The 25,996-nt window shown below is 36.4% G+C and overlaps 2 protein-coding genes across 2 annotated transcripts; one reads left to right on the top strand and one right to left on the bottom strand.

Moving 5' to 3' along the window:
* Positions 1-5,379: 5,379 nt before the first annotated feature.
* Positions 5,380-7,239, bottom strand: LOC131431363 (zinc finger protein 665-like). Its single transcript, XM_058597039.1, has one exon. The coding sequence runs from the start codon at positions 7,182-7,184 to the stop codon at positions 5,682-5,684; it is 1,503 nt and encodes a 500-aa protein (XP_058453022.1). The 5' UTR covers positions 7,185-7,239; the 3' UTR covers positions 5,380-5,681.
* An 11,291-nt stretch (positions 7,240-18,530) lies between these two features.
* Positions 18,531-24,411, top strand: LOC131427092 (zinc finger protein 678-like). The gene is made up of 4 exons (XM_058590014.1): positions 18,531-18,906; positions 18,970-19,954; positions 22,665-22,841; positions 22,906-24,411. Exons 1-4 carry the CDS (start codon positions 18,809-18,811, stop codon positions 23,800-23,802), a joined length of 2,157 nt encoding a protein of 718 aa, XP_058445997.1. The 5' UTR covers positions 18,531-18,808; the 3' UTR covers positions 23,803-24,411.
* Positions 24,412-25,996: the final 1,585 nt, after the last annotated feature.

Below are 25,996 nucleotides of genomic sequence, written 5' to 3'. Positions count from 1 at the left end.
GAGTTGTCTTGTCTCCTTCTTCCTAGTGCTCCGCACCGATATGCTTCTGCACCGAAGTGCCTTCGCACCGGTGTGCCTTTGCACTCTCCTGCTTCTATGTGCCTTTGCACTCTTCCTCTTCGATGTGCCTTTGCACTCTCCTGCTCAGCACTTGTGGCTGTATATTGCGGCCTGGGTAGAGTTTGGGAAACGCCCTTTGTTGTTTCCTTCACCAGCTTGGCCCAGCACTAGGGCTCTCATATGCAGCACGACTATACGTTTTAACGGCTGCTGCCAACAGGTCTCTACCTGTAGTTCAACCGTTGTTGTATTTAACGCGTGTAAACCAACCAGCGTTATTAAACTGTACGCTTCTATACACAACCTTCTCGGTTGAACGGCTATTACTGAAATGATTACAAACTACTTGTTTATTCAGTTATTTTCATCACTACGACAAGGAAATTAAGATTTTACTCGATTTGAAATGCTCGAATGTTTGTTTACCATACTCTGAGCGCTCTGATTGGCATATTGTCGCAAAACTGAAATGCAGAGGCACTGCTTGTTTAGAGATGATACTTTCAGCAAGAGCTGTCAAATCGGTAGGAAAATTTCTAATTACTCCACCTTTTCAACGATTTCTTTTGAAAACGGACAAATTCATTTGAAAAATCATAGTAGAAGTTGAAGAAAATGTTTTTACTCTGAGTTGGTAATGTTGATCTTAGTTCATTGTGCGAAATCTACCGTTTATTCAGAATAGAGCATTAAACTTGGTTTGATATAATTTTTCAAATGCCTGGAAATAACAAATAAAGTATCCAAAATAAATAGTACTCGATCGCTATACAATCTAGTACTCGAGAAATCAACATTACACTGGTTTCTGTTAAAAAAATGTTGATCCGAAAAAACCTAACCTTAACCAATTTCACACATTTCTGAAGATTTTCCATGTTTAATCGTAGGTTCTACTAAAAAAAGTAGCAGTAATCACTTTGAAATCGATTTTCTTCTACTCCGAGTGTACTTTTATCACAGACTAACAGACAGGACACTCAAATTAGATTCTTCAATCATTTTAACGGTCTTTTCGAATATTCCTTTAGTTGGGACAGTACTCGCATATGGCATGATGGCGCCATGTTACCCTATCAAAAACATCTTGTCTGTCATCTAGACTGTGTTTATTTTTTTCATTTACCAACAGAGTTGCCATCCATACAGAATTACCTGTAGTGTATTGATTTGTATACGTCAATGCGAATTTCATGCAGGATACAGATTTAATACATATTCTCAAAACTATATACAAAATTGTGCCTACTTCTCATCCTTCATCGCAATACAAAATCGAACCCGTTTTGTTACAATATCTACTTACTTCTGGTCCGCCGCCACTTAGTTTCGGATGAAAATTACCAACACAATCAATAATAGTCTAGATGAAAAACGTTGAGAAAACTGAATGGTTACCTTCCAACATCGCTAAAAATGTTAATTATATTATCAACCTAATCCAATAATTTATTGTGACGATTCATTTTCAAATATTATGATGAAATCAGGCATCCCTGTAAGCAGCTGATCGGTGTTGACAAACGAGGGGGAATCAACTAGTAAAAAAAACTTTTACATAACACAAGGGGTGTACCGATAGTAAATAGTTCGCGCAGTACAATATAGGTGGAACTAGTGCATCACCAAAAATTATTTTTATAAGAATTTACTCATACTGTCATGTCTGTTAGTCTGTGCTTTTATTGCTGATTTCTATTTGTACTATTGAATAAAGGCATGTTCAGGAATGTTCTAGTTCTAGATGCATAATTTATTTCATTTACAAAATTTAAATCTGGATTTTATAACAAGAAAAATTTGGCAGCCCCAGCAATGTTTTACTCGTGTTTCAAATATACAAAAAATAGAACGGCATCGTAGACCAGTTTTAAATTTGACAGAAGAACTGGTCGAATAAATAAAATTAGAACGGCTTGTTGGTGATACGTTTGTTCCAGTTTCTGTTCTATTATAAATCTTCCATATAGAACTTCTAGCTGCTGAATTTGCTCTAAACGATAAAAATGTTGCAAATTACTAATGCCGATATGAAAATTTCCGAAAGAATCCTTCTTTTCTTGGTTCCATTTTTCATTGGCAGGTGTCGCTTTGTCAGCTTTGCGACAACCCGCTTGTGAGGGATTCTGGCAACCGTCAGAAGGCTGGCTGCATTCCGGCAGTTATCAACATTGTCCAGGCGAAATACGTCATTACCTCGCCGCACGTGTCTTGTTTATTTCTCTCTTCCTTCTATTTTCTTTTTTTATTCGACTTCATTTGATATTCGTCAATCCCGCATGTCCATACGAAAAACGAATCTTGAGACTAGGTAAATGAGATTGAAATATAGGTATGTTTGGTAGTGAGAAAGTAATGTTATTAACAATAACATTTTACATAATCAGTATGTATGAAGGGCAATAACTGATTGTCTTTCATATGTACTTTTTATTGAGAAAATAAAACCAAGACGCTAAAAATGTAGAACCGATTCAAAACGGTTCAGCCAATCTTGTATGGGAAGAATCCGACAGAAGCAGAACCGATAATAACCGCTAGGCGAAATTCTCTGCCGGAAACGGTTGTTGCATTGTTGCCAGACTTTTGCCGGAATTCTGGGCAGAACTCCGGAAAAAATGGCTGGCAGACATAGCCAGTCGTCTGGGGGGAAATCTGTCCGCCGCGTACAAGTGGGAATGTGCCAATTGGCTTTGAAACGCAAAACTTGCGTACTGTACTTTGCGTACAAGCTTTACGTGGCCGATTGAGCCGATTTAAAAAAAAATTTTTTTGAGTTGGATCTCGTTGTCACCCTTTTTCTAGGGGGAGAGGAGCTTCCATTTCTCTTCTGCGTGGATTAAGGGGCACTCCGTTCGTGGTTCGTCTCGTCATGCATTGCCGCATCTATGGTATTGTTGTCGATTTCCGTCTTCTTTTCGTTGCTAGTTGCTGTAGATGCACCTTGTTGTATATTGGTTGCAATTGCTGGTTGGTTGGAGGGTAAGTTGTTAATTGCAGCCGGTGTACTTTGTTCTATAAAGGATACTGATGGTTTCGTTGAAGGGGATGCTTCATTGTTGTTGGCGGCTGTCACAGGTGGACTGGGGTTGCTTGGGGTTTGTGTGAAGGAAGCACCGTTGTCCTTTGGTTTAGTCTCCTTGTCCAGTTTGTCACATGGCTTACAGTAGTGAACAGCTTTTATAGGTAACAAGTGATTTGCACGGAATTCTTGTATCTTGACCGAAAATCACATAAGAAGGTATAGCCTTCTTCAAATGTATGCGTAATAAACGTACGCCATTTAGAATACCGGGGAAAAAATTCTTCCACTTTTCTTTTTCGATAGAGAGAATCTCTCCGTATAGGGACATAGTTTTGCGAATATAAGAATCGGTGACGCTTGAGTGAAGATCAGGCACACGCACTTCTATATCACTATCATCCTTATATACTGGAATGTTGTACTTAATGTTCTCGTGCTCCACATAGTGCACATTGTTATTGTCTTTTGCGAATTGAATTGCATCCAACTCTTTATAAAACTGGATGTAAACAACATTATTCGTCTTATTGCATTGAAGTAAATGCACACGTTTAATGTCAAGATGCATTTGCTCCTTAAGAAAACCTTCAAGTTCTCGTATCGAAGGTCGAATTTTGCACTGCCTGAAGTCAACAACAATTGTACTCTTTCGTGTCGGCGGTAGCTTTTGTTCGTTTGGTTCACTCATTTCGAGGTCGTTTTATTGTTCACTACACAATACTGTACTTGGTTTCATTTGTCCCGAACGTAAGCGGTTTTGTTTTATCGACTGACTTGGATGAGATGTAAAAACGAACTGCGGAAATAGTTACTAACATAGTAATTTTCCCTTAAACAAACCTACGGAAACAAACTGCCAGACCAATTATTTCAGAGCGGTGTCAACCAGTAAAATCAATATTATCAATCTGTAGGTCATTCTGAAAGCAAAAAAAATAGATTTATTCTCAAGCGGAATATTAAAAATAATGGTTGAAATTCTAATTGATAGTAATCATTTTTTTCCCTAATTACAACAGAAGATTCTTTAATTATTCGAATTTCAACTACAAATAAATAAAAATTCACTGGAGAATAAACATTCCTATGTATTTTGACAGCTTCATAGGTGAACATCACCGTTTGTACAACAGCACCATCTACATGTCGAACTGTCGTTAGAAGGCAAAGTATAAATTTTGTGACAGCTAGAGTATTTAAATTTAACCGTGTATATTCCAATAACGATGCCAGATCTGCGGACTTGTCTATAATATAAATGTAAATTCTGTTTTCGGGAACAAGCTGGAAGCTTTTGAAAATCGACGTTCGTCTAACTTTACGTATTATTAAAATGCTCGTGCTTATTTTATTTCCTCTCCAAACCCAGTCTCTGCTTCATACTCTGGGGGAACTCAAACATTTTCCAAATGCAAAGATTACTTCAACACTGTCCGAAGATGTTCAAAAGTTTTATCTGGCATCGCTGGGTTTCAATCTGTTTGTTGATTTTCAGCATTCGTTCATTCATTTTCCTTGTTAATAATTTGTTACTGTTACTGTTGTACTATCCAGTTTTGTTGTAGCATTTCCTATACTAACGCTTGAAAAAGCATTCAAGTGAAATTGGTCAGAACAATGTTACGAATTCCGCAAAAAGCTGCTCAAGATGCGTTCCAAGAGAAACTTGATCAAGGTTACGGTGCTCGTAAGTTAACTCCTAAACTAGAATTCTGATCATCAAGCTACAGCAAGTGAGCCTGTTTAATTACAGATACGAAATCAAACCAAGTCAACCGATCGAACAGAGAACAAGCAGAACACATATGTGCGATCTGTCAAAATAGTTTCATCACTCAGGAAAAGCTTAACACTCATATCAGAGACCATCACAGCGCCCAGAGTGATAGACGTTCTTACAAATGGGTTAATCCTGCTCTGGCAGGACAGACACGTTTTGCTCACCTAAACATGTTAAAATGTGAAACCTGCACCAGAAAGTTCGAGGATCACGATCAGCTTCGCAAGCACAATATTAGCCATTTTCAGCAAATGTCATACGATTGCCATATATGTGGTAAAGCTTATCTCTCGGATGTACAACTGATAGGGCATTTATATTACGAGTGCGATACCTTGCAAAATCCTGTTCCACACGAAAAGTGGCATTATGGGAAAAATGCATCTAACGACTGACAAGCCTACTAATTCATTGGTCAATTTTCTAGTACCTTCGAAACTCAAAAGAACATGCACAGCTATCATGTGACATTTTAGAGGTGTTTGGCAGTTAAAAACAGTGTTTCTATGCATTGATTGGTAAAAACGAACTATATTTCATAGAGAACTCAAAAATACAGCCTGGATGTAGCTCTCCCGAACATTACCAGTTCACAACTTCATCAACTGCTAATGATGTCACATTAAAATGTAAGCTACAAACTAGCTATGGCTTAGCCGCTAATAAGAGCTCAGTGAATGCGAGAATTGTGAACATTGTATTACGGGAACTCTGCACATTATGACATGGATTTATTTTTTATTTATTCTGATTTCACAAGTTTATTAAAAACTATTTTCTTATCACGATTTTTGATACGGTCCAATCAATCACACATCATCCATTAACATTCGCATTTGATTTATGTTTAGTCCTGTGCCTTTCCAAAGTACGTAAGCTTAAATACACCTTACCGCACTCGTCACATGGGACCGATTTCTTGGTGCTTTTAATTCGGTCGTGCCGTTTGATGTGCCGTACTAAATAATCCTTTGTGGAAAATTTTTTTCCACACAGTTCACATTTGAATGGCCATTCTGTGTTGTGAGTTAGAATGTGATCGTTCAATTCAACAAAATTACTGAATAATTTGTTGCATATGGTGCATGTATGTGTACGAGTGTGCGAACGGTGGTGCTGCTGTAATCCGCTGTTTGTATTGAATCCTTTGCCACAGATATCACATTTGCGTTCCCTTTTCCCGATGTGGCTCGCCATATGTATGTCTAGTTGACTAACACTGAGAAATTTTTTGCCACATTGCTCACATTGATGTGTTATTTCGTCATGAGTGTGCTTGTGTATCGTCAAACCAGCGTTAGAATCGAATTGTTCTCCGCATATTTCACATTTGAGTCGGTCGCCTGAATGAACAGATCGATGACGCAACAAAGTTTCCAGCCTTTTATAATCTTTGCCGCAAATATCACACTGAAACGATCGTTCACTATTGTGAGTTTGCATGTGGGAAACTAATTGTTGTTTATTAACAAACGCAGTTCCACACTGATCACACTTGTGCTGTTTTTCCTTGTGACTAATTTCATGTACATCACGATAACCCTTCCAACTAAATCCTTTGCCACATATGGTGCATTTGTATGGTTTCAATCCCGATGTATGTACGGCAAGGTGATTCTTGAGTTCGTAGTGATGTTTGTATTCTTTACCGCAAATATTACACGAATTTTTACGATGACTCTCCAAATGTGCCTTCAGATATTTACTATAATGAAATTGGCGGTCACATTGGTCACACTGAAAACGTTTTTCGCGGTGAGTGCGCTTATGCACTGTTAAGCTGTGAGATGAGCCAAATTGTTCTCCGCAGTCTTTACATATGTACCGATTTGAATGCACGATTTTATGTTGCCTTAAATAAGCCGAAGTTTTATAGTCTTTCCCGCAAATATCGCACACAAATGGTCGTTCATTACGGTGAGAACGAGTGTGCAAAATCAGTTTACTTCTATGTGCAAATGCAGCATCACAAATATCGCATTTGAATTGTTTTTCTTCTGTGTGAATGCGTTGATGCAGATCGCGATAACTCTTCCAGTTGAATCCTTTACCACAAATGTTACATTTAAACGGTTTCTTTCCTGTAGTATGAATCAGTACGTGGTTTTCGTATTCAAAACGGCGTCTATATGCTTTATCGCATATAACACATACAAATCTCTTCCTATTTGTTGTTCTCGGCAGTTCGCTTTCCTCTTTAGTGACTGATTCCTCATTTGCTAATTTTGAGCTAGATTGATTTAGAATATCCACTTCATCACAATAATCTTTGTTTTTAATAACGATTTCCTCGACTATAGAATTATGTTCTAGCTCCATTTTCTAATAGTTGCAAAACGTAATATAGAATCTCAATATTTACAAAGCAGAAAGGTTTGACATTTGCATTGTGAATATGGCGAATAGGGATGTCGCAACACCGATCGATTAATCGAGTAATCGAATAATAACCCACACTCAAAATAATAATCATATTATAGTTACGTGAAAAGTTATGTGAATATTTTCCACCCTACTTTTCACGTAGGTTTTAATGGACTGGTTTTTAAAAGCTGTTTAATGCATAATCCAGTAAAAGTTACGTGTTTCATAGGTAAAATGTAATGTACTGTTCATATCACATTTATCTATCAGTTCATATCAAATTTAGATACCAGAAAATTACTATTTTACATATTGGTTGAAGTCGAAAGGAAGATCCCAGATTTTGACATAAATCTATGAAATGAAAAATGCCATGAAATATAAAACATATATTTCAGAAAATTGTCATATAATTCCAATGGCTTAAAAAGCAACTAATAACGTCGTGGTATCTCAAATCGACAAGCCTCCAGAAATCGTTTATGTTGTCACTGCCATCCAACCGAAGCCGAAGTCGAGATCCAACAACTCCCACAACACTACCGATACAGGTTGAAGTCGCATTACATGGTTCCAGTGTCTCTAGCTTCATACCGACGGCCTGTTTGAAGCATTCGGCAGGAGCGGGTAAACTTCCGGACTCACGCAGGCACTCGGTCCAGTTGAACACATGGAAACTTTTATACTGGAATGGTCCGGTCGATGGAGTAAAAAATTGTAATTAAATAACTATTCTCGCAAATATTTACACTACTTACACTTCGAGGGCCACTGCTCGCCATTTTCAAAATCGAGTTTTTCACACTGGAAATTCACGTAGATTGTTTGACGTTTGATCAATTCACGTAAACCTTATGTGATGACTATATTCATTTTAGGGGATGTTCGTATAACATTCATTTTCGTCACGTAAAATATTCAATTTGACATTTGAAACCATTCTACGTGATTTTTCAAGTGAATCGAACGTGAATTTTTATTTGAGTGCAGATAATCGAGTAATATTTAATCGATTAACCTAAAACTAATATTCGATTATTGAGCTAATCGAATAATCAAAAAAATCCCATAGTGATAATCGAATGAATAATCGAGTAATCGATTAATAACCCAGATAATCGAATAAATTTCAATCGATTAGTTTCAAAATTATACTCGATTATTAAATAATCGAGTAATTCGAAATTTCCGACATCCCTAATGGCGAATATGGTAATGGTAGAGTGACTATAATCAGAGTGGCGACAGCTGTTCGTTTGGAATGACAGCTCCCAGTTCCAAACGAGCAAACGACCTGTCAATTCAATGTTAAGCTAATGGAATGTTTTGAATTGTTGCCAAAATTACGGATGAGATGTCGTCACTCTGGTTATAGGCACTCTAGGTAATGGGAAGTTGGGAACTTAGCAGCGCAACCAGGTTATTATCATTGTTGCCAGTTCCACGGTTGTGTACTACTGTATGGTGTTCCTGTGGCGATGGTTCTTTGTACACTGTGAAAAATGTTATGGTACCAGTTTTCAACCGACAATTCAAACAGGCGATTTCAACATTGGTCAAGTTCATTTTTACTATATAAGGCTTTGCCTCTTGAGCGGTAATATTGAACTGAATATTGTCTGAATAACTATTACGAATATGATGGTTAGCGCAACCACGATTGCATTTTTTACATTACTCTTTTTGTTATAACCAGAGCCATGGTATTTTTGACTTTTCACTTCTAGTTATTTCGAAACTCAAAATAATGGTTGATTAGACAATATTGAATGTCAGAAAAATATGCGCAAATGTTTGAAAGTTAAAGAATCCTACTAAGTACTAGAAAAATAAGAAAATTTGTTAATGATGTTTTATTTTCGAATCAAATTTTATAATATTGCCCATGCGGCAGTAACGTGTTACTGCTTACGTGGACGCATCGGAGTGACATCGAGCATCGTAGTAGCATAAATTAAGTAAACCTAGATTACCCACTGTACGGTGACACTGACAGTGCTTCAAGTGAGAAACGGCTGTACTTTTTTCCATTAGCTACTGTGGTTGTGTTAAATGCACAGGCAACTTTGTACATGTATTTTAGGAGTATTTACGCAACCACTCTACATCAGATGACGCTTTTTGTGTCACGGGTTGCTCAACTACCGTACTATTACACTGGGGAACCTAGGTTTATTTTATTTATGACTACTAATGTTGAGGTGTGGATCGTATCGGACCGTTGTACCGCCACCACACCGCTACTGCTAATGTTTGCCTAGTTCATATAGCAAGCTTCCAACCGTAATGGCGATATTTGACTCAGGTCCTCATCAGAAAGGAATCCTCATGCTGCGATGGCAGGTGCATCGAGTCGTAGTCGGAAACGGTGCGTTTTCCCGTCCGCTGGTCGACATAAACCGTCTGGAACTGGGAACTGTCACTTCAGCTCATGTGGTGACATCAGTTCTATGCTGCATCACTCATTACGCCGTTGTCTGTTGAAAGGTCAATGATTGGAAATACTGGTAGCAGTTGCTGATCCAGCAATCTGGATCACTATCCGGTCAAGTATTTCCCGAAACAAGAATGAGCAGCTAGAACACCTGTTAGATTACCGCACTGAGATATCTTGCTACTTCTCCCGTCATAAAGAGCTTATGTTGTTCCCCGCGACCAATAATTGAATAATTTTGTCGTGAATACGACTTACTTTACTATGGGGCGCCTTTTCAAAATTTACCCTCTGAGAGAGTGATAAGTTTTTGATCGTGAATATCTCCTGTTACATCTAACGAATCAACATAATTCTTGCTACATGCCATCGGAAATATGATCACAATTTTATGATAAAACTTTCAGTTGTGTGACATATTCTTAAATAGTTCAAAATGAAACTTTTCTGAAATGTTTGGTATAAACGAGTATCAAAGAGGATAATTCATATGGCGCGTTTGCCTTTCTCGTATTTTGAAAGCTCATAGCTCAGTGATCTGTAGAAGGATTTATATAATCTAACTACCAATAGAATCGAAAATCTTCAACTTGAACGTGTATCACAACAATATTGAAGTTTTTCAATAGTACACTATTGAAAAACCTGTTTGATTTAACCCATGACAGCACCAGCCAATCAGAACGCGAGATGTCTGTATCTATACAAGAGCATCCATATAAAAGTTGAATGGTTCACTTTTCCTATCATTTGCTGAGCAACTCTTCCCGAAACAAGACACACGATAGCAACATCGAGGACCTGTCGTCTCATTGTTTCCCGATATGAATGCACGAGACACCGTCAGCACAATGACACCGAAAAAGGCAGCCAAAAAGTCCAGCAAGGCCCATTGCCGAAACAAGACACACACGAGAACCATGTCAGATCTCAATATTTCCTACCAAAAGATTCATCAAGATGGGAATTAAAATAATTTGCACCGTCACTAACACATTCAATTACGAACGGCAATGCGAAAGCGAAAGTGATGATTTTGAACACATCTTTATACTAGTATACAAATATGCCGTGCGAAACAGAGTTGCCACAGATCAATATGTATTTTTGTCGCGATTACTTTAGTATGCGGCCGAAAACAAAAATTGTTAGAACAAATGTTTCCACTTGATTTGCGCATTCTACTTTCCAGGCGTATCAGAACTGGCTAAACTTAAAGCAATTCTAAATATTTCTTTATCACAGTAATGTGGTCATCCTGAAAAGGACGGGGTTTTCAACGGATGGCCAGCTGCAGATGGCGAGGGATGATTTTCGTTTTCGTTGTCATGGGCAGCGTTACCGGTCAACTCCAACACTTCGGCAACCAAGTACTCCATCACTGCCGCCAGATAGACCGATGCACCAGCACTGACACGCTCGGCGTAGTTCCCCTCCCGAGGCAAACGATGGATTCTGCCGCCAACTGGGCACTTCAGACCAGCACGGTTTGAGCGGGACTTTACCTTGCCCTTAATTGTTCCTCCACAACATGCTGTTAGCAGCTCGACGACCCATTCAGTATTACTGGCTGCCGCTCTGCTAACTCTCTCTTTTATATCGTTTCACTGTTTCCCGTTCTGCGTATAGGAAAGGAATTCTAACAAAGGGGACGTCCTACCGTGCTACCACTAGCACGTATAAAAGGAAATGTGAAGTGAGAAATAGCGTCATTTAAGTTAAAGCAGCTACTCTGTACGTACGAGACACCGTCAGAACGATGGCTCCGAAAACAGGTAGAAAAACAGATTTGTACCGTCACTAACACATTCAATTACGAACGGCAATGCGAAAGCGAAAGTGATGATGTTGAACACATCTTTATACTAGTATGGGATCGTGTGAAAATATGCCATGCGAAACAGGGTTGCCATATATACAGGTTAATCTGTATTATTATTATTACTATCATTATTATTATTAGAATCACTCTTGCATACCGAAGATCGTAGATACATTTCAGACCAGGCCATTGCAATTGTCTCGTACTGAAATTTCGAGAAGAATCAGATATCTTCGAACTTCATAGCTTCAATAAAAATAAACTACAAATTTGTCGTACCTAGCTTCCTATATTAGCAAATTAAAAAGGAATTGTTTCAAGTTTGGAATATATAGTTGTAGAATAGTAGCTGTTTAATGTAACTAATCTGTACTTTAATGTAGGTGTATCGCTTCAAATTCTATTAGTGAAAAAGAGGAAAGCTTGCACAATTCATACAATCAATCAACTAACTGATATTCGGAAAAGTGATGGGAGCGTGTCAGTTTTTTCGTATTCACGACATCCAGTTATATCTCTGACATTACTCACCCGCCTTTTTTAGTATACAACACGTCCATTTACATAACGATTCGACTTGACTGAAAACAAGTTGAAAAGTTCAATTTCAACGACGGAAACGAGTATGACTATTGAGGGCAAAACTTATATTAATTACCTTCAAGTCCAATGTAAATGAAAAATTATGCACAATCACAAAATACAAAAGCTTTGCATCCATCACTTCAGTTTTGTTATACACGTACGAAATTTTCAGCCATACTGAAACTTTTTTATGCCCAATGAAGAAATAGATGCGTTTATTGACAATTTGTATACCCAGCCTCAATAAACTACATAGTCGGTTGAAAAACACTATATGATCATGTAGTTATCACATGGATTCTGTTCATATGAACAATATGAATAGTGCTTTCAAACTTTACAATCTTCTAGCCAACTATATATGTACTCATGGTAACATTTGTGCATTGTACAGAAGAACATACTGATATGGTAGCAATAACTACTTCGTTTCTCAAATTTATAATGAACGATTTCACCTTACTTGTGATAGTTATTTCATCTATTTGTTCTTAGTTTTGAGATGACAATTATTGTTAGAATGACCATACCAGAAAAGTCATAAATAGAAATAGTCTTCTCATATTATAGTCTTTGTTATCTAATACTTTATACAATACAGATAGTGAATAATCTCATATTATGGCCGTTGTTACTATTTAAGCATATAGTTGAAATGACCATGACACACAGGTTACGGCTACTCACGATGTAAAATACCCTGGTGATCACGTTTTTCTATGTGTTAGTGCGGTTGTCATTTTATTTTGGAATAACAGAGAGACGTGAAGAAGAAAAAACATAAACAAATGACGTTCCGGGAGTTGCTTTTATGAAAATATTTAGAGTTGGTTCTGTTTGCGAAAATATTGACAGTGAAATGCGGTGTTTTGTTCCGGGATGTTTCAATCGTTTTCATCACCTGCATTTGAAATGCCACCCACAGCACAATCACTCCATTATCCATAATAACTGTAATAGATACCACAGTGCGATCCGCCAAATCCTTCCTCCAACGAAATGAACAGAATCGGATGTGTGTAAAATTTTCTATATTTCGACGTTACCTTGCAAGCCCTTGAAGAAAAAATGTCCAGATGTTCAATTAGTGCCAAAGATTCGCCAGGCTGCGCGACAACTGGAGTAACTTAGAAGTGAAATCCCGATCTGAAATGGTCGTTTGTTTATGTTTACATGCCTGAATCCCGGTGTAATTAATAGAAGAGAAAGTAAACAAAGAGAAACTGTCACTTGCTCTTACGGCCTTCTGGAAATCAACCGAGAATTAGTATTTCAACATACGCTTTTGTTTGTGAAAATCATACATTTTTGTTTGTCATTATTCTCAAAAGGAGATTTCTTCCGAACTAATTTTCAAGGTCATTTTTAAACTAATTTTAATTCGATTTTTATTCATTTTCAAATTGTTAATTGTTTTCAATAGCAGTTGACGCTTTTGTCGTTGGACGATCAAATTTTTCACATGTCAAGATAGAATTCATGCATCAAATATTTTCTGTAAAACACGTGTTATGTAATGTAATGCAAGTTTAGTAATATTTTGAATTATCCATACGTACGCTTGAACTGTTAAAAGACCCCAAGGAAACGAAAGAAACACTTGTCGAAAAAAAGTTTAAAAAACAGACCCCAAGGAAACGAAAGAAATTGTCCTTCTAAAACACGTGCAAACTTTTTTGATTATCCATGGGAGAAAAATTCTCTGGTTTATACTGATACGGTTAATTTCAACAATAAACTTAGTTGTCATTACACAAATAAGATCGTAGATAAAATGAACCAATTTTTTTCTTGATATAAATGTAAAACACGATTGAATCAACAAATACGTTGCCAATAACTTCAACTCTACTTTTGTTGACATGTAATAAATGGCTGATTTATTTCAACGATAAAATCTGCCGAAACAAACCAGTTTTTCGTTAACCAGGATGAGAATTTGTCTTCAAATCAAATAGATATAATTGTTGATGTAGAAGGGAGAAATTAATTCAAATTCTAGCTTGAAATCATATTTTATAATAAACTCTTTTGTTATTTTAAACAAGCTCAATTTCTCTGCGAGCAGATCTGATCCCCAAGTAGCAATTAAAACATGTTAAAATTGGTATGTTTTCACGATTGGTATTTATTTTTGTTGAATATGTTCGACAAGCGATTTCACATGGTTTTGTAACAAATGTTAAAACCATTCATATTACCAGGGCTTGCAAACTGAAGCAACGAATATTAACAAAAGGGTTTCACCATCTGTGCTATTCACACACATTCGTATGTCAGGTAGAATTCACAGCGCAACCCAAGCAAGGAGAGCTGCTTCGATCGTTCATTAGTTCATGAATATGCCCGCTTGTTGAGACCTATGCTCCATGAGGTTAGCATTTGATGAATGGTTCTCATATTGTTGATGCCTATGAGGAAACTAGATTCAAAACTTTTAGTTTCGATGAATATTAATTTAAAGAACATTGCTTTTAGAGTTTCTAGGATACATACACAGTGTAAACTGCCAAGAAACAAATTGATCGTTTTAAAAATGGGCTCAAATGCAAATTTTCTGTTATAAAATGTTTAAAGTATGTTTGGAATGTGATCAAATTTGGTCTTGGAATGCGAACATTATGTTAAAAATGACTTCTGTAAACCTACACTTTAAAAATAAACCGTAAACATTGCCTATATAACATTGCTTCGCGTCTTGTAGCACGCCGTGAAGCAAGGTCTTCTTTCTCGTACAATACTAACGAGAGCAAACCCTTCATTTCATTACATTGTCATGGATTACTTAGTTCATGTGTTAACTGAGACTGAGAGCACAGACAATTTACTCGAGGGGGACGACACTTAACAAATGCAATTCAGATCCGAAAGGATTTCTCCTCTTTTTTCAGTTGTGCATATCCTTGCCGACACTTGTTCATCTTTGCTACACATAGTAACGGTTGGAGACGGATCGATCGTCTTTTGCTGAGTTTTTGCTGGTTGAAAATATAACCATGGTGATTTTATACTTTATTGATACCAGTATTTGCATATGTAAATAAAACTGACACTATAACTAGAAGAAAATCGTGTATTTCCAAAATTAAGACACAGAACCCAGGGTAACTCCCAAGTGGGCACGGTATATATATAATAATTGATAATTGAGGTTTTCTGAATAGCGTACTGGAATCAATAATTTGTAGGATTATTTTTCGACGTGGACAAGGAGAACGTACGAATTACGATAATGTTGACTATGTGTTCTAGTCAATCAGCGGTCTTTGAAGTAAAAGTTCTCTAGAGGATTTAGTAAATTTTAAATATATACGGAAGCATCCAATACAGATCCTGTCTCAATAGAAAATTCAACGCAGCTCTAGGAAGTTAAACACAGCGCACTCGTGAGATGTAATTCCTCTTTTTCATAATCGTGAATGTCGATAACTATTTTCTCATTACAGTCACGAAAAGTACTGGATATTTCGAAAGTAAATAAGCTTTTACTTTCAGCCAAATAGCAATTATTATGGTCAGTGTGTTACCGAGGAAATTTGACACCCGTGGCAAAATAAGTTTTGCTACCCCCATCGTTGGTGTGATGAGACTGAGCTGCATCTCCGGAGAGATCACTTGGACGAGCAAAACAAAAGGTCCCAAGGAGTGGTTCGCCGCCCCTTAAACGATGTGCCAGGGATGAATGCCCCCAGCAATGCCTGGAAAATACTACGTATATCAACAATAACATTTTGTGCCTGTCCTTATATTGTTAAAAAATTGAATTACACGAAACATGCTACAGTTTTATTGTGTGAACAATTCAAGCATTACTATTTTTATGTCTAATAACATTTTTGTCGTCGTATTCATCGCAGGGTTTTTATCTGTGAAACGTTGCTAATAAGGGAGGAGTGACAGAGATCTTATAAAATGGGAATGTTCATACCACAAATTGATCTAAGAAACTATTGATCGATGTTCAGTCATTTTCATTAAATACTGTGGATCTCAAAAATATAATGGCTGCGATATAAAAGTAATACAAAACAAATATCAATAATTTAATAATTTTATTAATAAATAATAATTAATATTAATAATTTTCGATAAGGATTGATGCAGTTCATAGAGAAATCATGTATGCAAATATTTTCATTTTCTATCGAGCGTCCACTATCGTATCTCAAGAATACCTCTCCAAATGTGACAAACGAAATGTTTCGGATTTTCCATGTTTTCAAATAAAGGAAACCAATCCATTTCTTTAATAGATCCTTGCTCATAATTAGGTTTTCCTATGTCCCTAAAGATCGTGCAGTTCCGAATTCGTGCCAAATAAATCGAACTATTCACTTAATGAATACAATACACTAAAAACATAATTTTCAACCATCACTTTTCTTTATTTATTTATCCACCTTGACAACTCGTTTAATGTCACTAATAAATATAAAAAAAAACTCTTCAAGAGATCGCATGTGCTTCGACTTTCTTACTAACGGTTAGACACGCTTCTGAACGGTTAGATACGCTATTGAACAATTAGATGTCTTATTAGAGATAAATGCAATTTCATTATATTTTGACGACTTTTTTTCATTTTATTGGTATTAACCGGATCTGTCGTCCCCCTCGAATTTACTTGGCAAGAGGAATTGGTCTGCTCAGTAGCATATACTCTCAATCACAATCGTGACGAGAAGAGTTAAGAAATACACTACAAGAACAATGTTTGCTACTTGGGTCTCTAAGGCGCTTTCCTGAATTCCTGCTGGCTATGGCAAACCCAGCAGACGTCGATTTGCGCTTGGAGTGCTGTTGATAGTGTCCATGGTTTTCTAGTGGATCAAAACTGAATCTCGAAATTACTACTAAGGAATATTTATTGCATACATTACTTACTGCAAAAAGAATCTGTCTTAAAATCAATTGAATTGATCTAGTTATAATTAAGAATGTCATAAACTATTATCAAAATGTGCCAAGTCACGTCCATTAATGCACAATATAACGGTGCTCATTTTATGTATGGAAAAATGCATCATGTTCATAATAAAATTAAAACCATTTCATGCTTTATCGGCATTATTGAATCTTCTCCGTTTTACCATAGCCATTGTAAGATTGAAAAAAATCTTGGTAAAATTAAATTCTATGTATAATTATCTCCATTAGGATTTAATTTGTATTTAACATGCAAAATAGTAAACACAACAATCAATGATTCACTGGAGCGCATGATCGTTTCATTGTTATCTATGGTAAACTTCGTTTTTTCCTAATTTTACAACAGCGTGTAGTTAATTCTCGACGCATTTAAGGATCAAGAGTAAACCAAGGTAACTTGTGTTGGTAATTTGTGTATTACGTACATTTTATTTAGTAAGCATGTCATAGATCTATGTATTCATATATGCAGTGAAACCAGTTTATCAAAGTGGCTTGCATGATTGAGTTTCAAACAATCTTTTTAGCAATAATTTATTCTCAAATTAATGTTAAGCCTGACTTTTTGCATGAAATATCAGTTTTGATCAATTTTTCACCAACGTTTGATGGAAAATTGCTTACAATTTATGAATGTAGATTATAATTTCCTAATAAAAAAAGTTAACAACACTGCTTCCATGCATTTGTATTGGATTGCGCTACACAAAATAAACAAAACTAAATATTTTCTGTTGCAAAAGCAGTTTTCCGGAAAAATAAATAGTTTAATAACAACATTCCATATCCATTGGCTTTCGCATGTTAAATTAAAGGTTCCTATTTTGCGGGTTTACTTATAGAAGGTACGTAAATCTTTATATCGAAATAATTTCTGTAAGAGGAAATCCATATAGGAAAGTGTTTGTTGCTAATCTAATGTGTTAGTGGAAGTAAGCTGAAACTGAAATAATTTTTTTCGAGCAATTTGAAGAAAAACGGAAGAGTTTTAGACTAAGATTTTCACTTTTCTTGAATTGCATTTTTAAGCAGAATGAACTGATTGGTGTATTTATTAACCAATCGGAAGATTTATTGATTAAAATCAGGGAAAAAAGCGCTGGAATTTGATTTTACGCACACATTTTTGTCATTACTCATACGTATGCAAAGAGTCTTGCTCCTTAACTCAATTCCGAAAGTTAACCGTGTACAATGAAAATCGAGTTTATTTATTTTTTGAGGAGATATCACTCATTGCCAAGCTCTTGTATAAGCAACCCAAAATTAGATTGTTTTCTATTCAAACTTCGATTTGATAGAAAAAATAGATAGCGAGCTTTGTCAAAGTTGCCATGATAACACTTTGGGCAAACTTACATTTACAACTGTACATTTGATGATTTGGGGTTTCAAAAACCAGATACAATCCATACTCAAATTTTGACATATTTTTCCAGTTTATGAAATTGAGTGATTACAACTCAAACCATGAGTCATGTTCAAAGAGCGTGTAGGTTTTGACCCAAAATTAGTTAGCGGCTGCTAAGAGTGTAGATCGGAGCTTTTGAAAAATAAGTCCTCTTCAATGAACATAATAAATAAAAAAAAAGAGTATACAGCTGCTTTCTTTATCGAAAAATAAAAACAATAGGAGTTGAAAGTTTGTACAGATAGTTTCCTAAAAATTGAACACTTTAGTTGCTAAAATGTATATTAGGAAAGTTAGTCACGGGTGTTTTCTGTCGGTGTTTCAAGTTTCAGAATTTTTTGCAATACATTAGTTTTTAAAGAGACAATTTCTGAATACAGCAAGACGCATATCAGATCATGGAGTCGAGTAATATAATTGATAAATTGGAAGACTCGCAGAATCTAGTAAAAAATGGGGTGGAACTAAGCTACTCAGAGGGAATAAGCTGCAACAGGTTTGTTTGTTTATGTAAAAAAATTTAAACGCTCATATTGCTGATTTCCAAACAATTCTCCAGCGAAATGGAACAACCTGAATGTACTGAGATAATCGAGTCCGAAAGTTATAAGTGCGAAGTATGTAACAAACAATTTCTCACCAAACGACAGTTTGTTAATCATCGGCGGATACACAGCAGCGAGAGACGCCACAAATGTTCATTTTGTGGTAAATTGTTTATGCATAATAGCATTCTAGTAATTCACGAACGCATTCACACTGGAGAGAAACCTTACACCTGTGTTATTTGTGGCAAACAATTTTGTCGTCCAAATGTTCTCGAAGATCACATGCGTATTCATACCGGCGAAGAATCATGCAAATGTCATATCTGTGATAAAGGATTTATACATGTTTCCAGTCTTAAATATCATATGCAAATTCATAAGAATGAAACACACCAGTGTGACATTTGTGGTAGGAATTATATCCATACAGCATCATTAAAAATGCATATGAAAACCCACACGGATGCTCCCTCGTTCAAGTGCAACGTCTGTGGAAGAAAATGTATAAGTCAGTCTAAGCTGCAAGATCACATGCGTACTCACACCGGTGAGAAACCATTCAAGTGTGAAATTTGCGGCAAAGAATATTCTCAACAGAGCACTTTGGTATGTCATATTCGAACTCACACCACCGAAAAACCATACAAATGCGAGGTATGTGGCAAACAATTCAACTATAGCCATTGCCTTACAAGGCATGCTGAGATCCATCTTATCTCTCAAGAACACAAATGTGATGTATGTGGTAAGGTGTTCCGTCTCAGTAGACATTTAACAAAGCACAGCCGTACGCACTCCGAGCATAGACCGTATGCCTGCAGGTTTTGCGGCAAAGGGTGCTCCGAAAAATATGTGCTTGACATACATGAACGTGTACACACCGGCGAACGGCCTTTCGAATGTGACCTTTGCGGTAAAAAGTTTGTCAGCGGCAATACCTTGACCCAGCATAAGCGCCTGCATAGCAAACGGAAAGATATGCTCACCAAAACTGTTTAAGACAGTAGGATTGTGTATTTCTGTTTGTTAGTATTATGAGCTAGACTTTTGAAATAAAGATGAATCGATTGAAAATAAAGCCATTGAGTGATTTTTTTGTTCTTTTGTATAGTATATAGTAAGTACTTCAATATAGTATGTAAATCAATTTGCGGTCAACTGTTGACAACTTTCGATTTACTCATCATAAGCATAGATAGGTCTAGAGTTTTTTTATATGTTTTGTTTCAAATAAAGGCAGAAAAAAACAAAACAAACAAAAATGATGATATTTCATATGACTGTGGACAAAAATAGTAAGACTTTGCTCATAATTTCAAAATTGTTTGTTTCTTAATTTTATTTGAGTGATTTTGGAACCAATCGTTCGTTTACTTTTCTTCTTAGTTTTTACTAATCCTTTCGATATTCCAACGATCCCAGTAAGGTATTTGACTTTGAACAACTTGTACCAATCAAAAACACTTGCTCGCGACATACAATTATCTCCGAAAGATTGTTGCAACATTCTGAACGTTTCGGTACAACAAATTTGATTCCGCACACAAAGTTAAATGGAACTTCTTTGTTGAATAATTCCGCTCATTGTAAAAATCGCCGATTACGATTTTAATACTTCATAAAGGGTGACGTGTAAAAAAAAACACCAATGAATATTTTGACGTGACACTTGGCACAGACGTCAATGACGTATTCTGGTTTAATATAAGCATATTTTGATTAAATCGGCGTTATCTCGAACTAACACATTTTTTTGGTTCGGGGGAGCAACTAAACGTTTGTTGTTTTAAACAACCGTGATTTTCCTGCGTGTATATTGATCATGTCGTAGGGTAGCTGTACCAATAGTCATCTTCGCACACAATCACCGTTTTGCCACAGACTAACAGACAGAACACTCAAATTAGATTCTTTAACCATATAAACGGTCATTTCGAATATTCCTTTAGTTGGGACAGTACTCGCATATGTCATGATGGCGCCACGTTACCCTATCAAATACATCCTGTCTGTCATCTAGACTGTGTTTATTTTTTTCATTTACCAACCGAGTTGCCATTCATACAGAATTACCTGTAATGTATTGATTTGTATACCTCCATGCGAATTTCATGCAGGATACAGATTAATTACATATTGCCAAAACTATATACAGCATTGTGCCTACTTCTCATCCTACAACGCAATACAAAATCGAACCCGTTTTGTTACAATATTTACTTGCTTCTGGTCTTAATTTCGGATGAAAATTACCAACACAATCAAAAATAGTCTAGATGAACAACGTTGAGTAAAATAAATGTTTACTTTCCAACATCGCTAAAAAAGTTAAATATATTATCAACGTACTACAATAATTTATTGTGACGATTCATTATCAAATATTTTGATGAAATCAGGCAACCCTGTAAGCAGCTGATCGGTGTTGACAAACGAGGGGAAACCAACTAGTAAAAAACCTTTTACGTAACACAAGGGGTGTACCGATAGTAAATAGTTCGCGCAGTACAATATAGGTGGTACTAGCACAGACTAACAGACAGAACACTCAAATTAGATTCTTTAACCATATAAACGGTCATTTCGAATATTCCTTTAGTTGGGACAGTACTCGCATATGTCATGATGGCGCCACGTTACCCTATCAAATACATCCTGTCTGTCATCTAGACTGTGTTTATTTTTTTCATTTACCAACCGAGTTGCCATTCATACAGAATTACCTGTAATGTATTGATTTGTATACCTCCATGCGAATTTCATGCAGGATACAGATTAATTACATATTGCCAAAACTATATACAGCATTGTGCCTACTTCTCATCCTACAACGCAATACAAAATCGAACCCGTTTTGTTACAATATTTACTTGCTTCTGGTCTTAATTTCGGATGAAAATTACCAACACAATCAAAAATAGTCTAGATGAACAACGTTGAGTAAAATAAATGTTTACTTTCCAACATCGCTAAAAAAGTTAAATATATTATCAACGTACTACAATAATTTATTGTGACGATTCATTATCAAATATTTTGATGAAATCAGGCAACCCTGTAAGCAGCTGATCGGTGTTGACAAACGAGGGGAAACCAACTAGTAAAAAACCTTTTACGTAACACAAGGGGTGTACCGATAGTAAATAGTTCGCGCAGTACAATATAGGTGGTACTAGTGCATCACGAAAAATGATTTTTATAACAATTTACTCATACTGTCATGTCTGTTAGTTTGTGGTTTTGCTATGTAATTGGATTCAACAAGTTTCATTCGCTTCTAGGAAGCAATTAAGCCGTAAAATTTATGCAAAAACATGCTAAACTTCTGTGCTGATCTTATTCTTTGAGCAAATGCATTAAACAGAAATAGTTGATCTCGCTCTGATCTAGTGATTTCAACATACGAAATAAATTAAGGAACCGTGACGATTAAATTTCCGGTACTCCGTTGAGAATTTTCTATAATACAATATCGTCGTTGCTTTGCACTATTTTTCTTTTTATTGTCCTCATTCCGAAGGAGTGTTCAACATATGGAAAATTCGAAAACATAAACAAGTATAGGTACAACATCACTATTCAATACGTAAAACTGGTGCTCGTGTACGCCTTGGATGTACATGACAAATACAAACACATACGAAGAGTACATTGATCGCAGCATGATCTTATATTTATGCTGGTGGAGTTATACCCATAAACACTATTGCTTTGGACGCATCGTATTGCAAGCCATTCGATCAAAATGACATCCGAACTACTGATGTCGGAGTGCTGTCGGTGCTGTTTATCCAAAGACCGTGAAATGTTCTATATATTTGATACTCGGAACGAAATCGGATGCACAATAAGTGAGTTGATCGTTGAATATGGTGGCATTTCGGTAAGTAGGAGTAGCTGTTCAATTGAATTGTGATATCATCAAATATTCAATTGCTTTAATTCAGATTACCGACAATGACTTTTCAAAGAACATTTGTGGACAGTGCCTGGACGACGTTACTAGAGTTGTGCGGTTCCGGGAACGCTGTGCTAAAACCGAGCATACATTGATAAATGAAAGGAATCGACTAGCGATTGAATCTAGGATAAGAATGTTAGATGATGAAATATCAGCATCTGGTAAAGAAACGGAAAATAACGCAGAACTGATTATAGATGTTAGTTTGAAAACCATCAATAACAATTCCATAACTACAACTTCCAATGATTGCAAAAAACAAAACAAATGTGAGATCACTGGACAATGTGATGTGCCGATCGATATAGAGAAAGAAGTTGAAATCGATAGTGATCAATTAACTAACAAATCCGATGAACCATTAGTCGGTGCCAAATATCGCAGACAGTGTGACTTCTGTGGCAAAGGGTTCAATGCCAATACAGATTTGGCACGGCACCGAAGAATACACACCGGAGAACGACCACACAAATGCAACATATGCGGAAAATCTTTCATTGCATGCAATCAGCTAGCCCGACACATACGCATCCATACCGGTGAGCGACCACACGAGTGCGACGTCTGTGGCAAAGGTTTCATCAGTGGGGGTGATTTAACCAAGCATAAGCGCACCCATTCTGGTGCTAAGCCGTACTGCTGCGATATCTGCGGCCGCCTGTTCAACCAACGGAACCATCTACTGTGCCACCGGAACATTCATACCGGTGAACGACCGTATACCTGTGAAATTTGCGGTGAAGGATTCACAGAGAACAGACGTCTGACGGTACATAAGTTCACGCACTCATCCGCGCGACCTCACGAATGTGACATTTGTGGCAAGCGATTTGTGGACCCAAACCGTGTCAAACGACACATGCGCGTCCATAACGTTGAATAATTGGAAGACTGAGGATTGTGTTTTTATTTCATTTGAATGTTTAAAATTTGTTATAGCGAACAAAGGTTATTTTAATTTTAGAAGTTCAAAATGTTGTGCCTTAAATTCGGATTTTAGGAAAACTTACGTCATATACACATTGTATCAAAAACAAGCACAGCGATCCAAAATTTATTTCATAGAAAGTATATATGATTATATCATGTATTTTATAGTTTTTAGAAAACATATAAAAAAAAATCCCTTCCGAATCCACCTAGTGGTGTGATAATGCCTTTCTCTTCTTTCATAACAGTCTCATGAAAATATATTTCATACTTTTATTAAATAATTTCGGATACTAATTTTGACACCGATTGATTCAGATTGATTCGAGTAGTTCACAAAAGCATGCTTCAGTGTTTATGTCACACAGTCAGCATCATTTTTCCAAACTAGTGCTTGACATTTGCGTTGCCTATTTGTATGAGAACAGTGATGCTAATCTAAAAACCCCTTCTCAGTCCACTTAGTGGAATTTTCATATATCTTGAAAAATCACCATAGGGGGGAGTACATGAAATTTTCGAAATCGAAAAAAAAATTTTGATGCCAAAAGGCTTAGAATTGCATGAAACGTCGAGATTAAGTGTCATCTCGAAATTTATTTTTTTTTTAAATCGACTTTTTTTTTATAATAAATAAAATAAAAATTGGGTCTTAGAAGTCCCAGGAAGTTGATTTTTTCAAAAAATTTTTTTTTTGAGATGACACTAAATTTCGATGTTTCATGCAGTTTTAAGAGTTTCGGCATCAAACAAATTTTTCGATTTTCCCTCCGTGGTTGATGGGCTTGACGGTATTGCAAACATCATCAGATACGATTAATTATTGTTACAATTTAATATAAATATGTGTTATAACTTTTAGTTTAATTATTGAGTTTATTGAGTGAGGCATGAAACGATTTGAATAAGATGTTGATTGCAATACGCTCCAACATCCGGGGTTGGAGAGGCCGGTAGGGCTTAACTGAGCTCTTTTTATGTTTTATTTTCATACTACCGGTTCCTATAACCAGTGTTATAGAAGTAGAAGTTAAGTGGAGTGAACGTATCCCAATTGGGTTTCACACGATGACAACAGGTGAACGGTGAATCGAGTGATGGGTGAGATGATGTGTGAGTGAAATGTAAGAGTAAGTGCATGCAAGAATGGTAATAAAGGCCACCGTTTCAGCTCAGGACTAACGATCGATCATTAGAAGAGATAGAAATTGGGTAACGGTACCTCCATTCATCTCAACTCCATTAGTCATTTCATATACGAGAACCATTAGTTATAGTGAGCTCTGTTATCTCTGTTTGATAGATTAATTTCAGAAGTAACATGAAATTTGGAGCATTTTGCTTCGCTAAAACAGCAGTATTGAACCACTTCCGAACTACTGCTATGCGTTATTGCTTCTTAGAGACGATGCAAAGACTTTGTATTTATCACAAATCAATTATTAAAAGTCGAGTGATCGCTAAAATAACATGGTGACTCTACTAATGAGATGACTATTGGCACACTAGTTTTAGTTAGGATCTATCAGAGTAGAAATAGTAACTCAATGTTGTAATGCTTGCGTGTGGAATACATGTGGGTATGTATGCATGTGTGTATGTGTGTGACTGTGTGTGTATGTATGTGTTTTTGTGTGTATATACAATATACATTTTACCGTGCCTTTGAGTGCGTTGTACCAAATTGGTAGTGATGCATTTCGATTGTGGGTCAGGAATCAGGAATCAGAACAAATTGGCTCAAATGGCACGTTCCCCTTGATATTTGGAGATTTGTGCCTTGCCACTGTCAAGGATCAACTGAAGACAACTAAATGTGAACATGCTGTAGCAATACTTATGGGACCCAAGGGTCAATATAATTTAAATAAAAATGCATGTTCTCAGTTTTTTTTCCCGTCAAACCATCATGACCGGCCGTACAAAGATGTCATTAAAAAAACACTAATCCTTTTTTGTCTCTCTTTTTTTCGGAAATGGATGACTGAGCATAACCAAGAAATTCGGAATAAAGAATAAGATACTCAAGAAAAGCAGAAACAAATGTGATAAATGTGGAGCTGAAAAATTGGAAATAATTTAATTAACACTCTTAGGAAATCTTAGATACAAAATGGAACATCGGTAAGAATAAAAAGACCATTGCA

The sequence above is a fragment of the Malaya genurostris genome, chromosome 2 (assembly GCF_030247185.1).
Source record: "Malaya genurostris strain Urasoe2022 chromosome 2, Malgen_1.1, whole genome shotgun sequence".
Classification (NCBI taxonomy): Eukaryota; Metazoa; Arthropoda; class Insecta; order Diptera; family Culicidae; genus Malaya; species Malaya genurostris.
The sequence above is the reverse complement of the archived record's forward strand: the minus strand, read 5'-3'. Positions and strand labels throughout refer to the sequence as shown.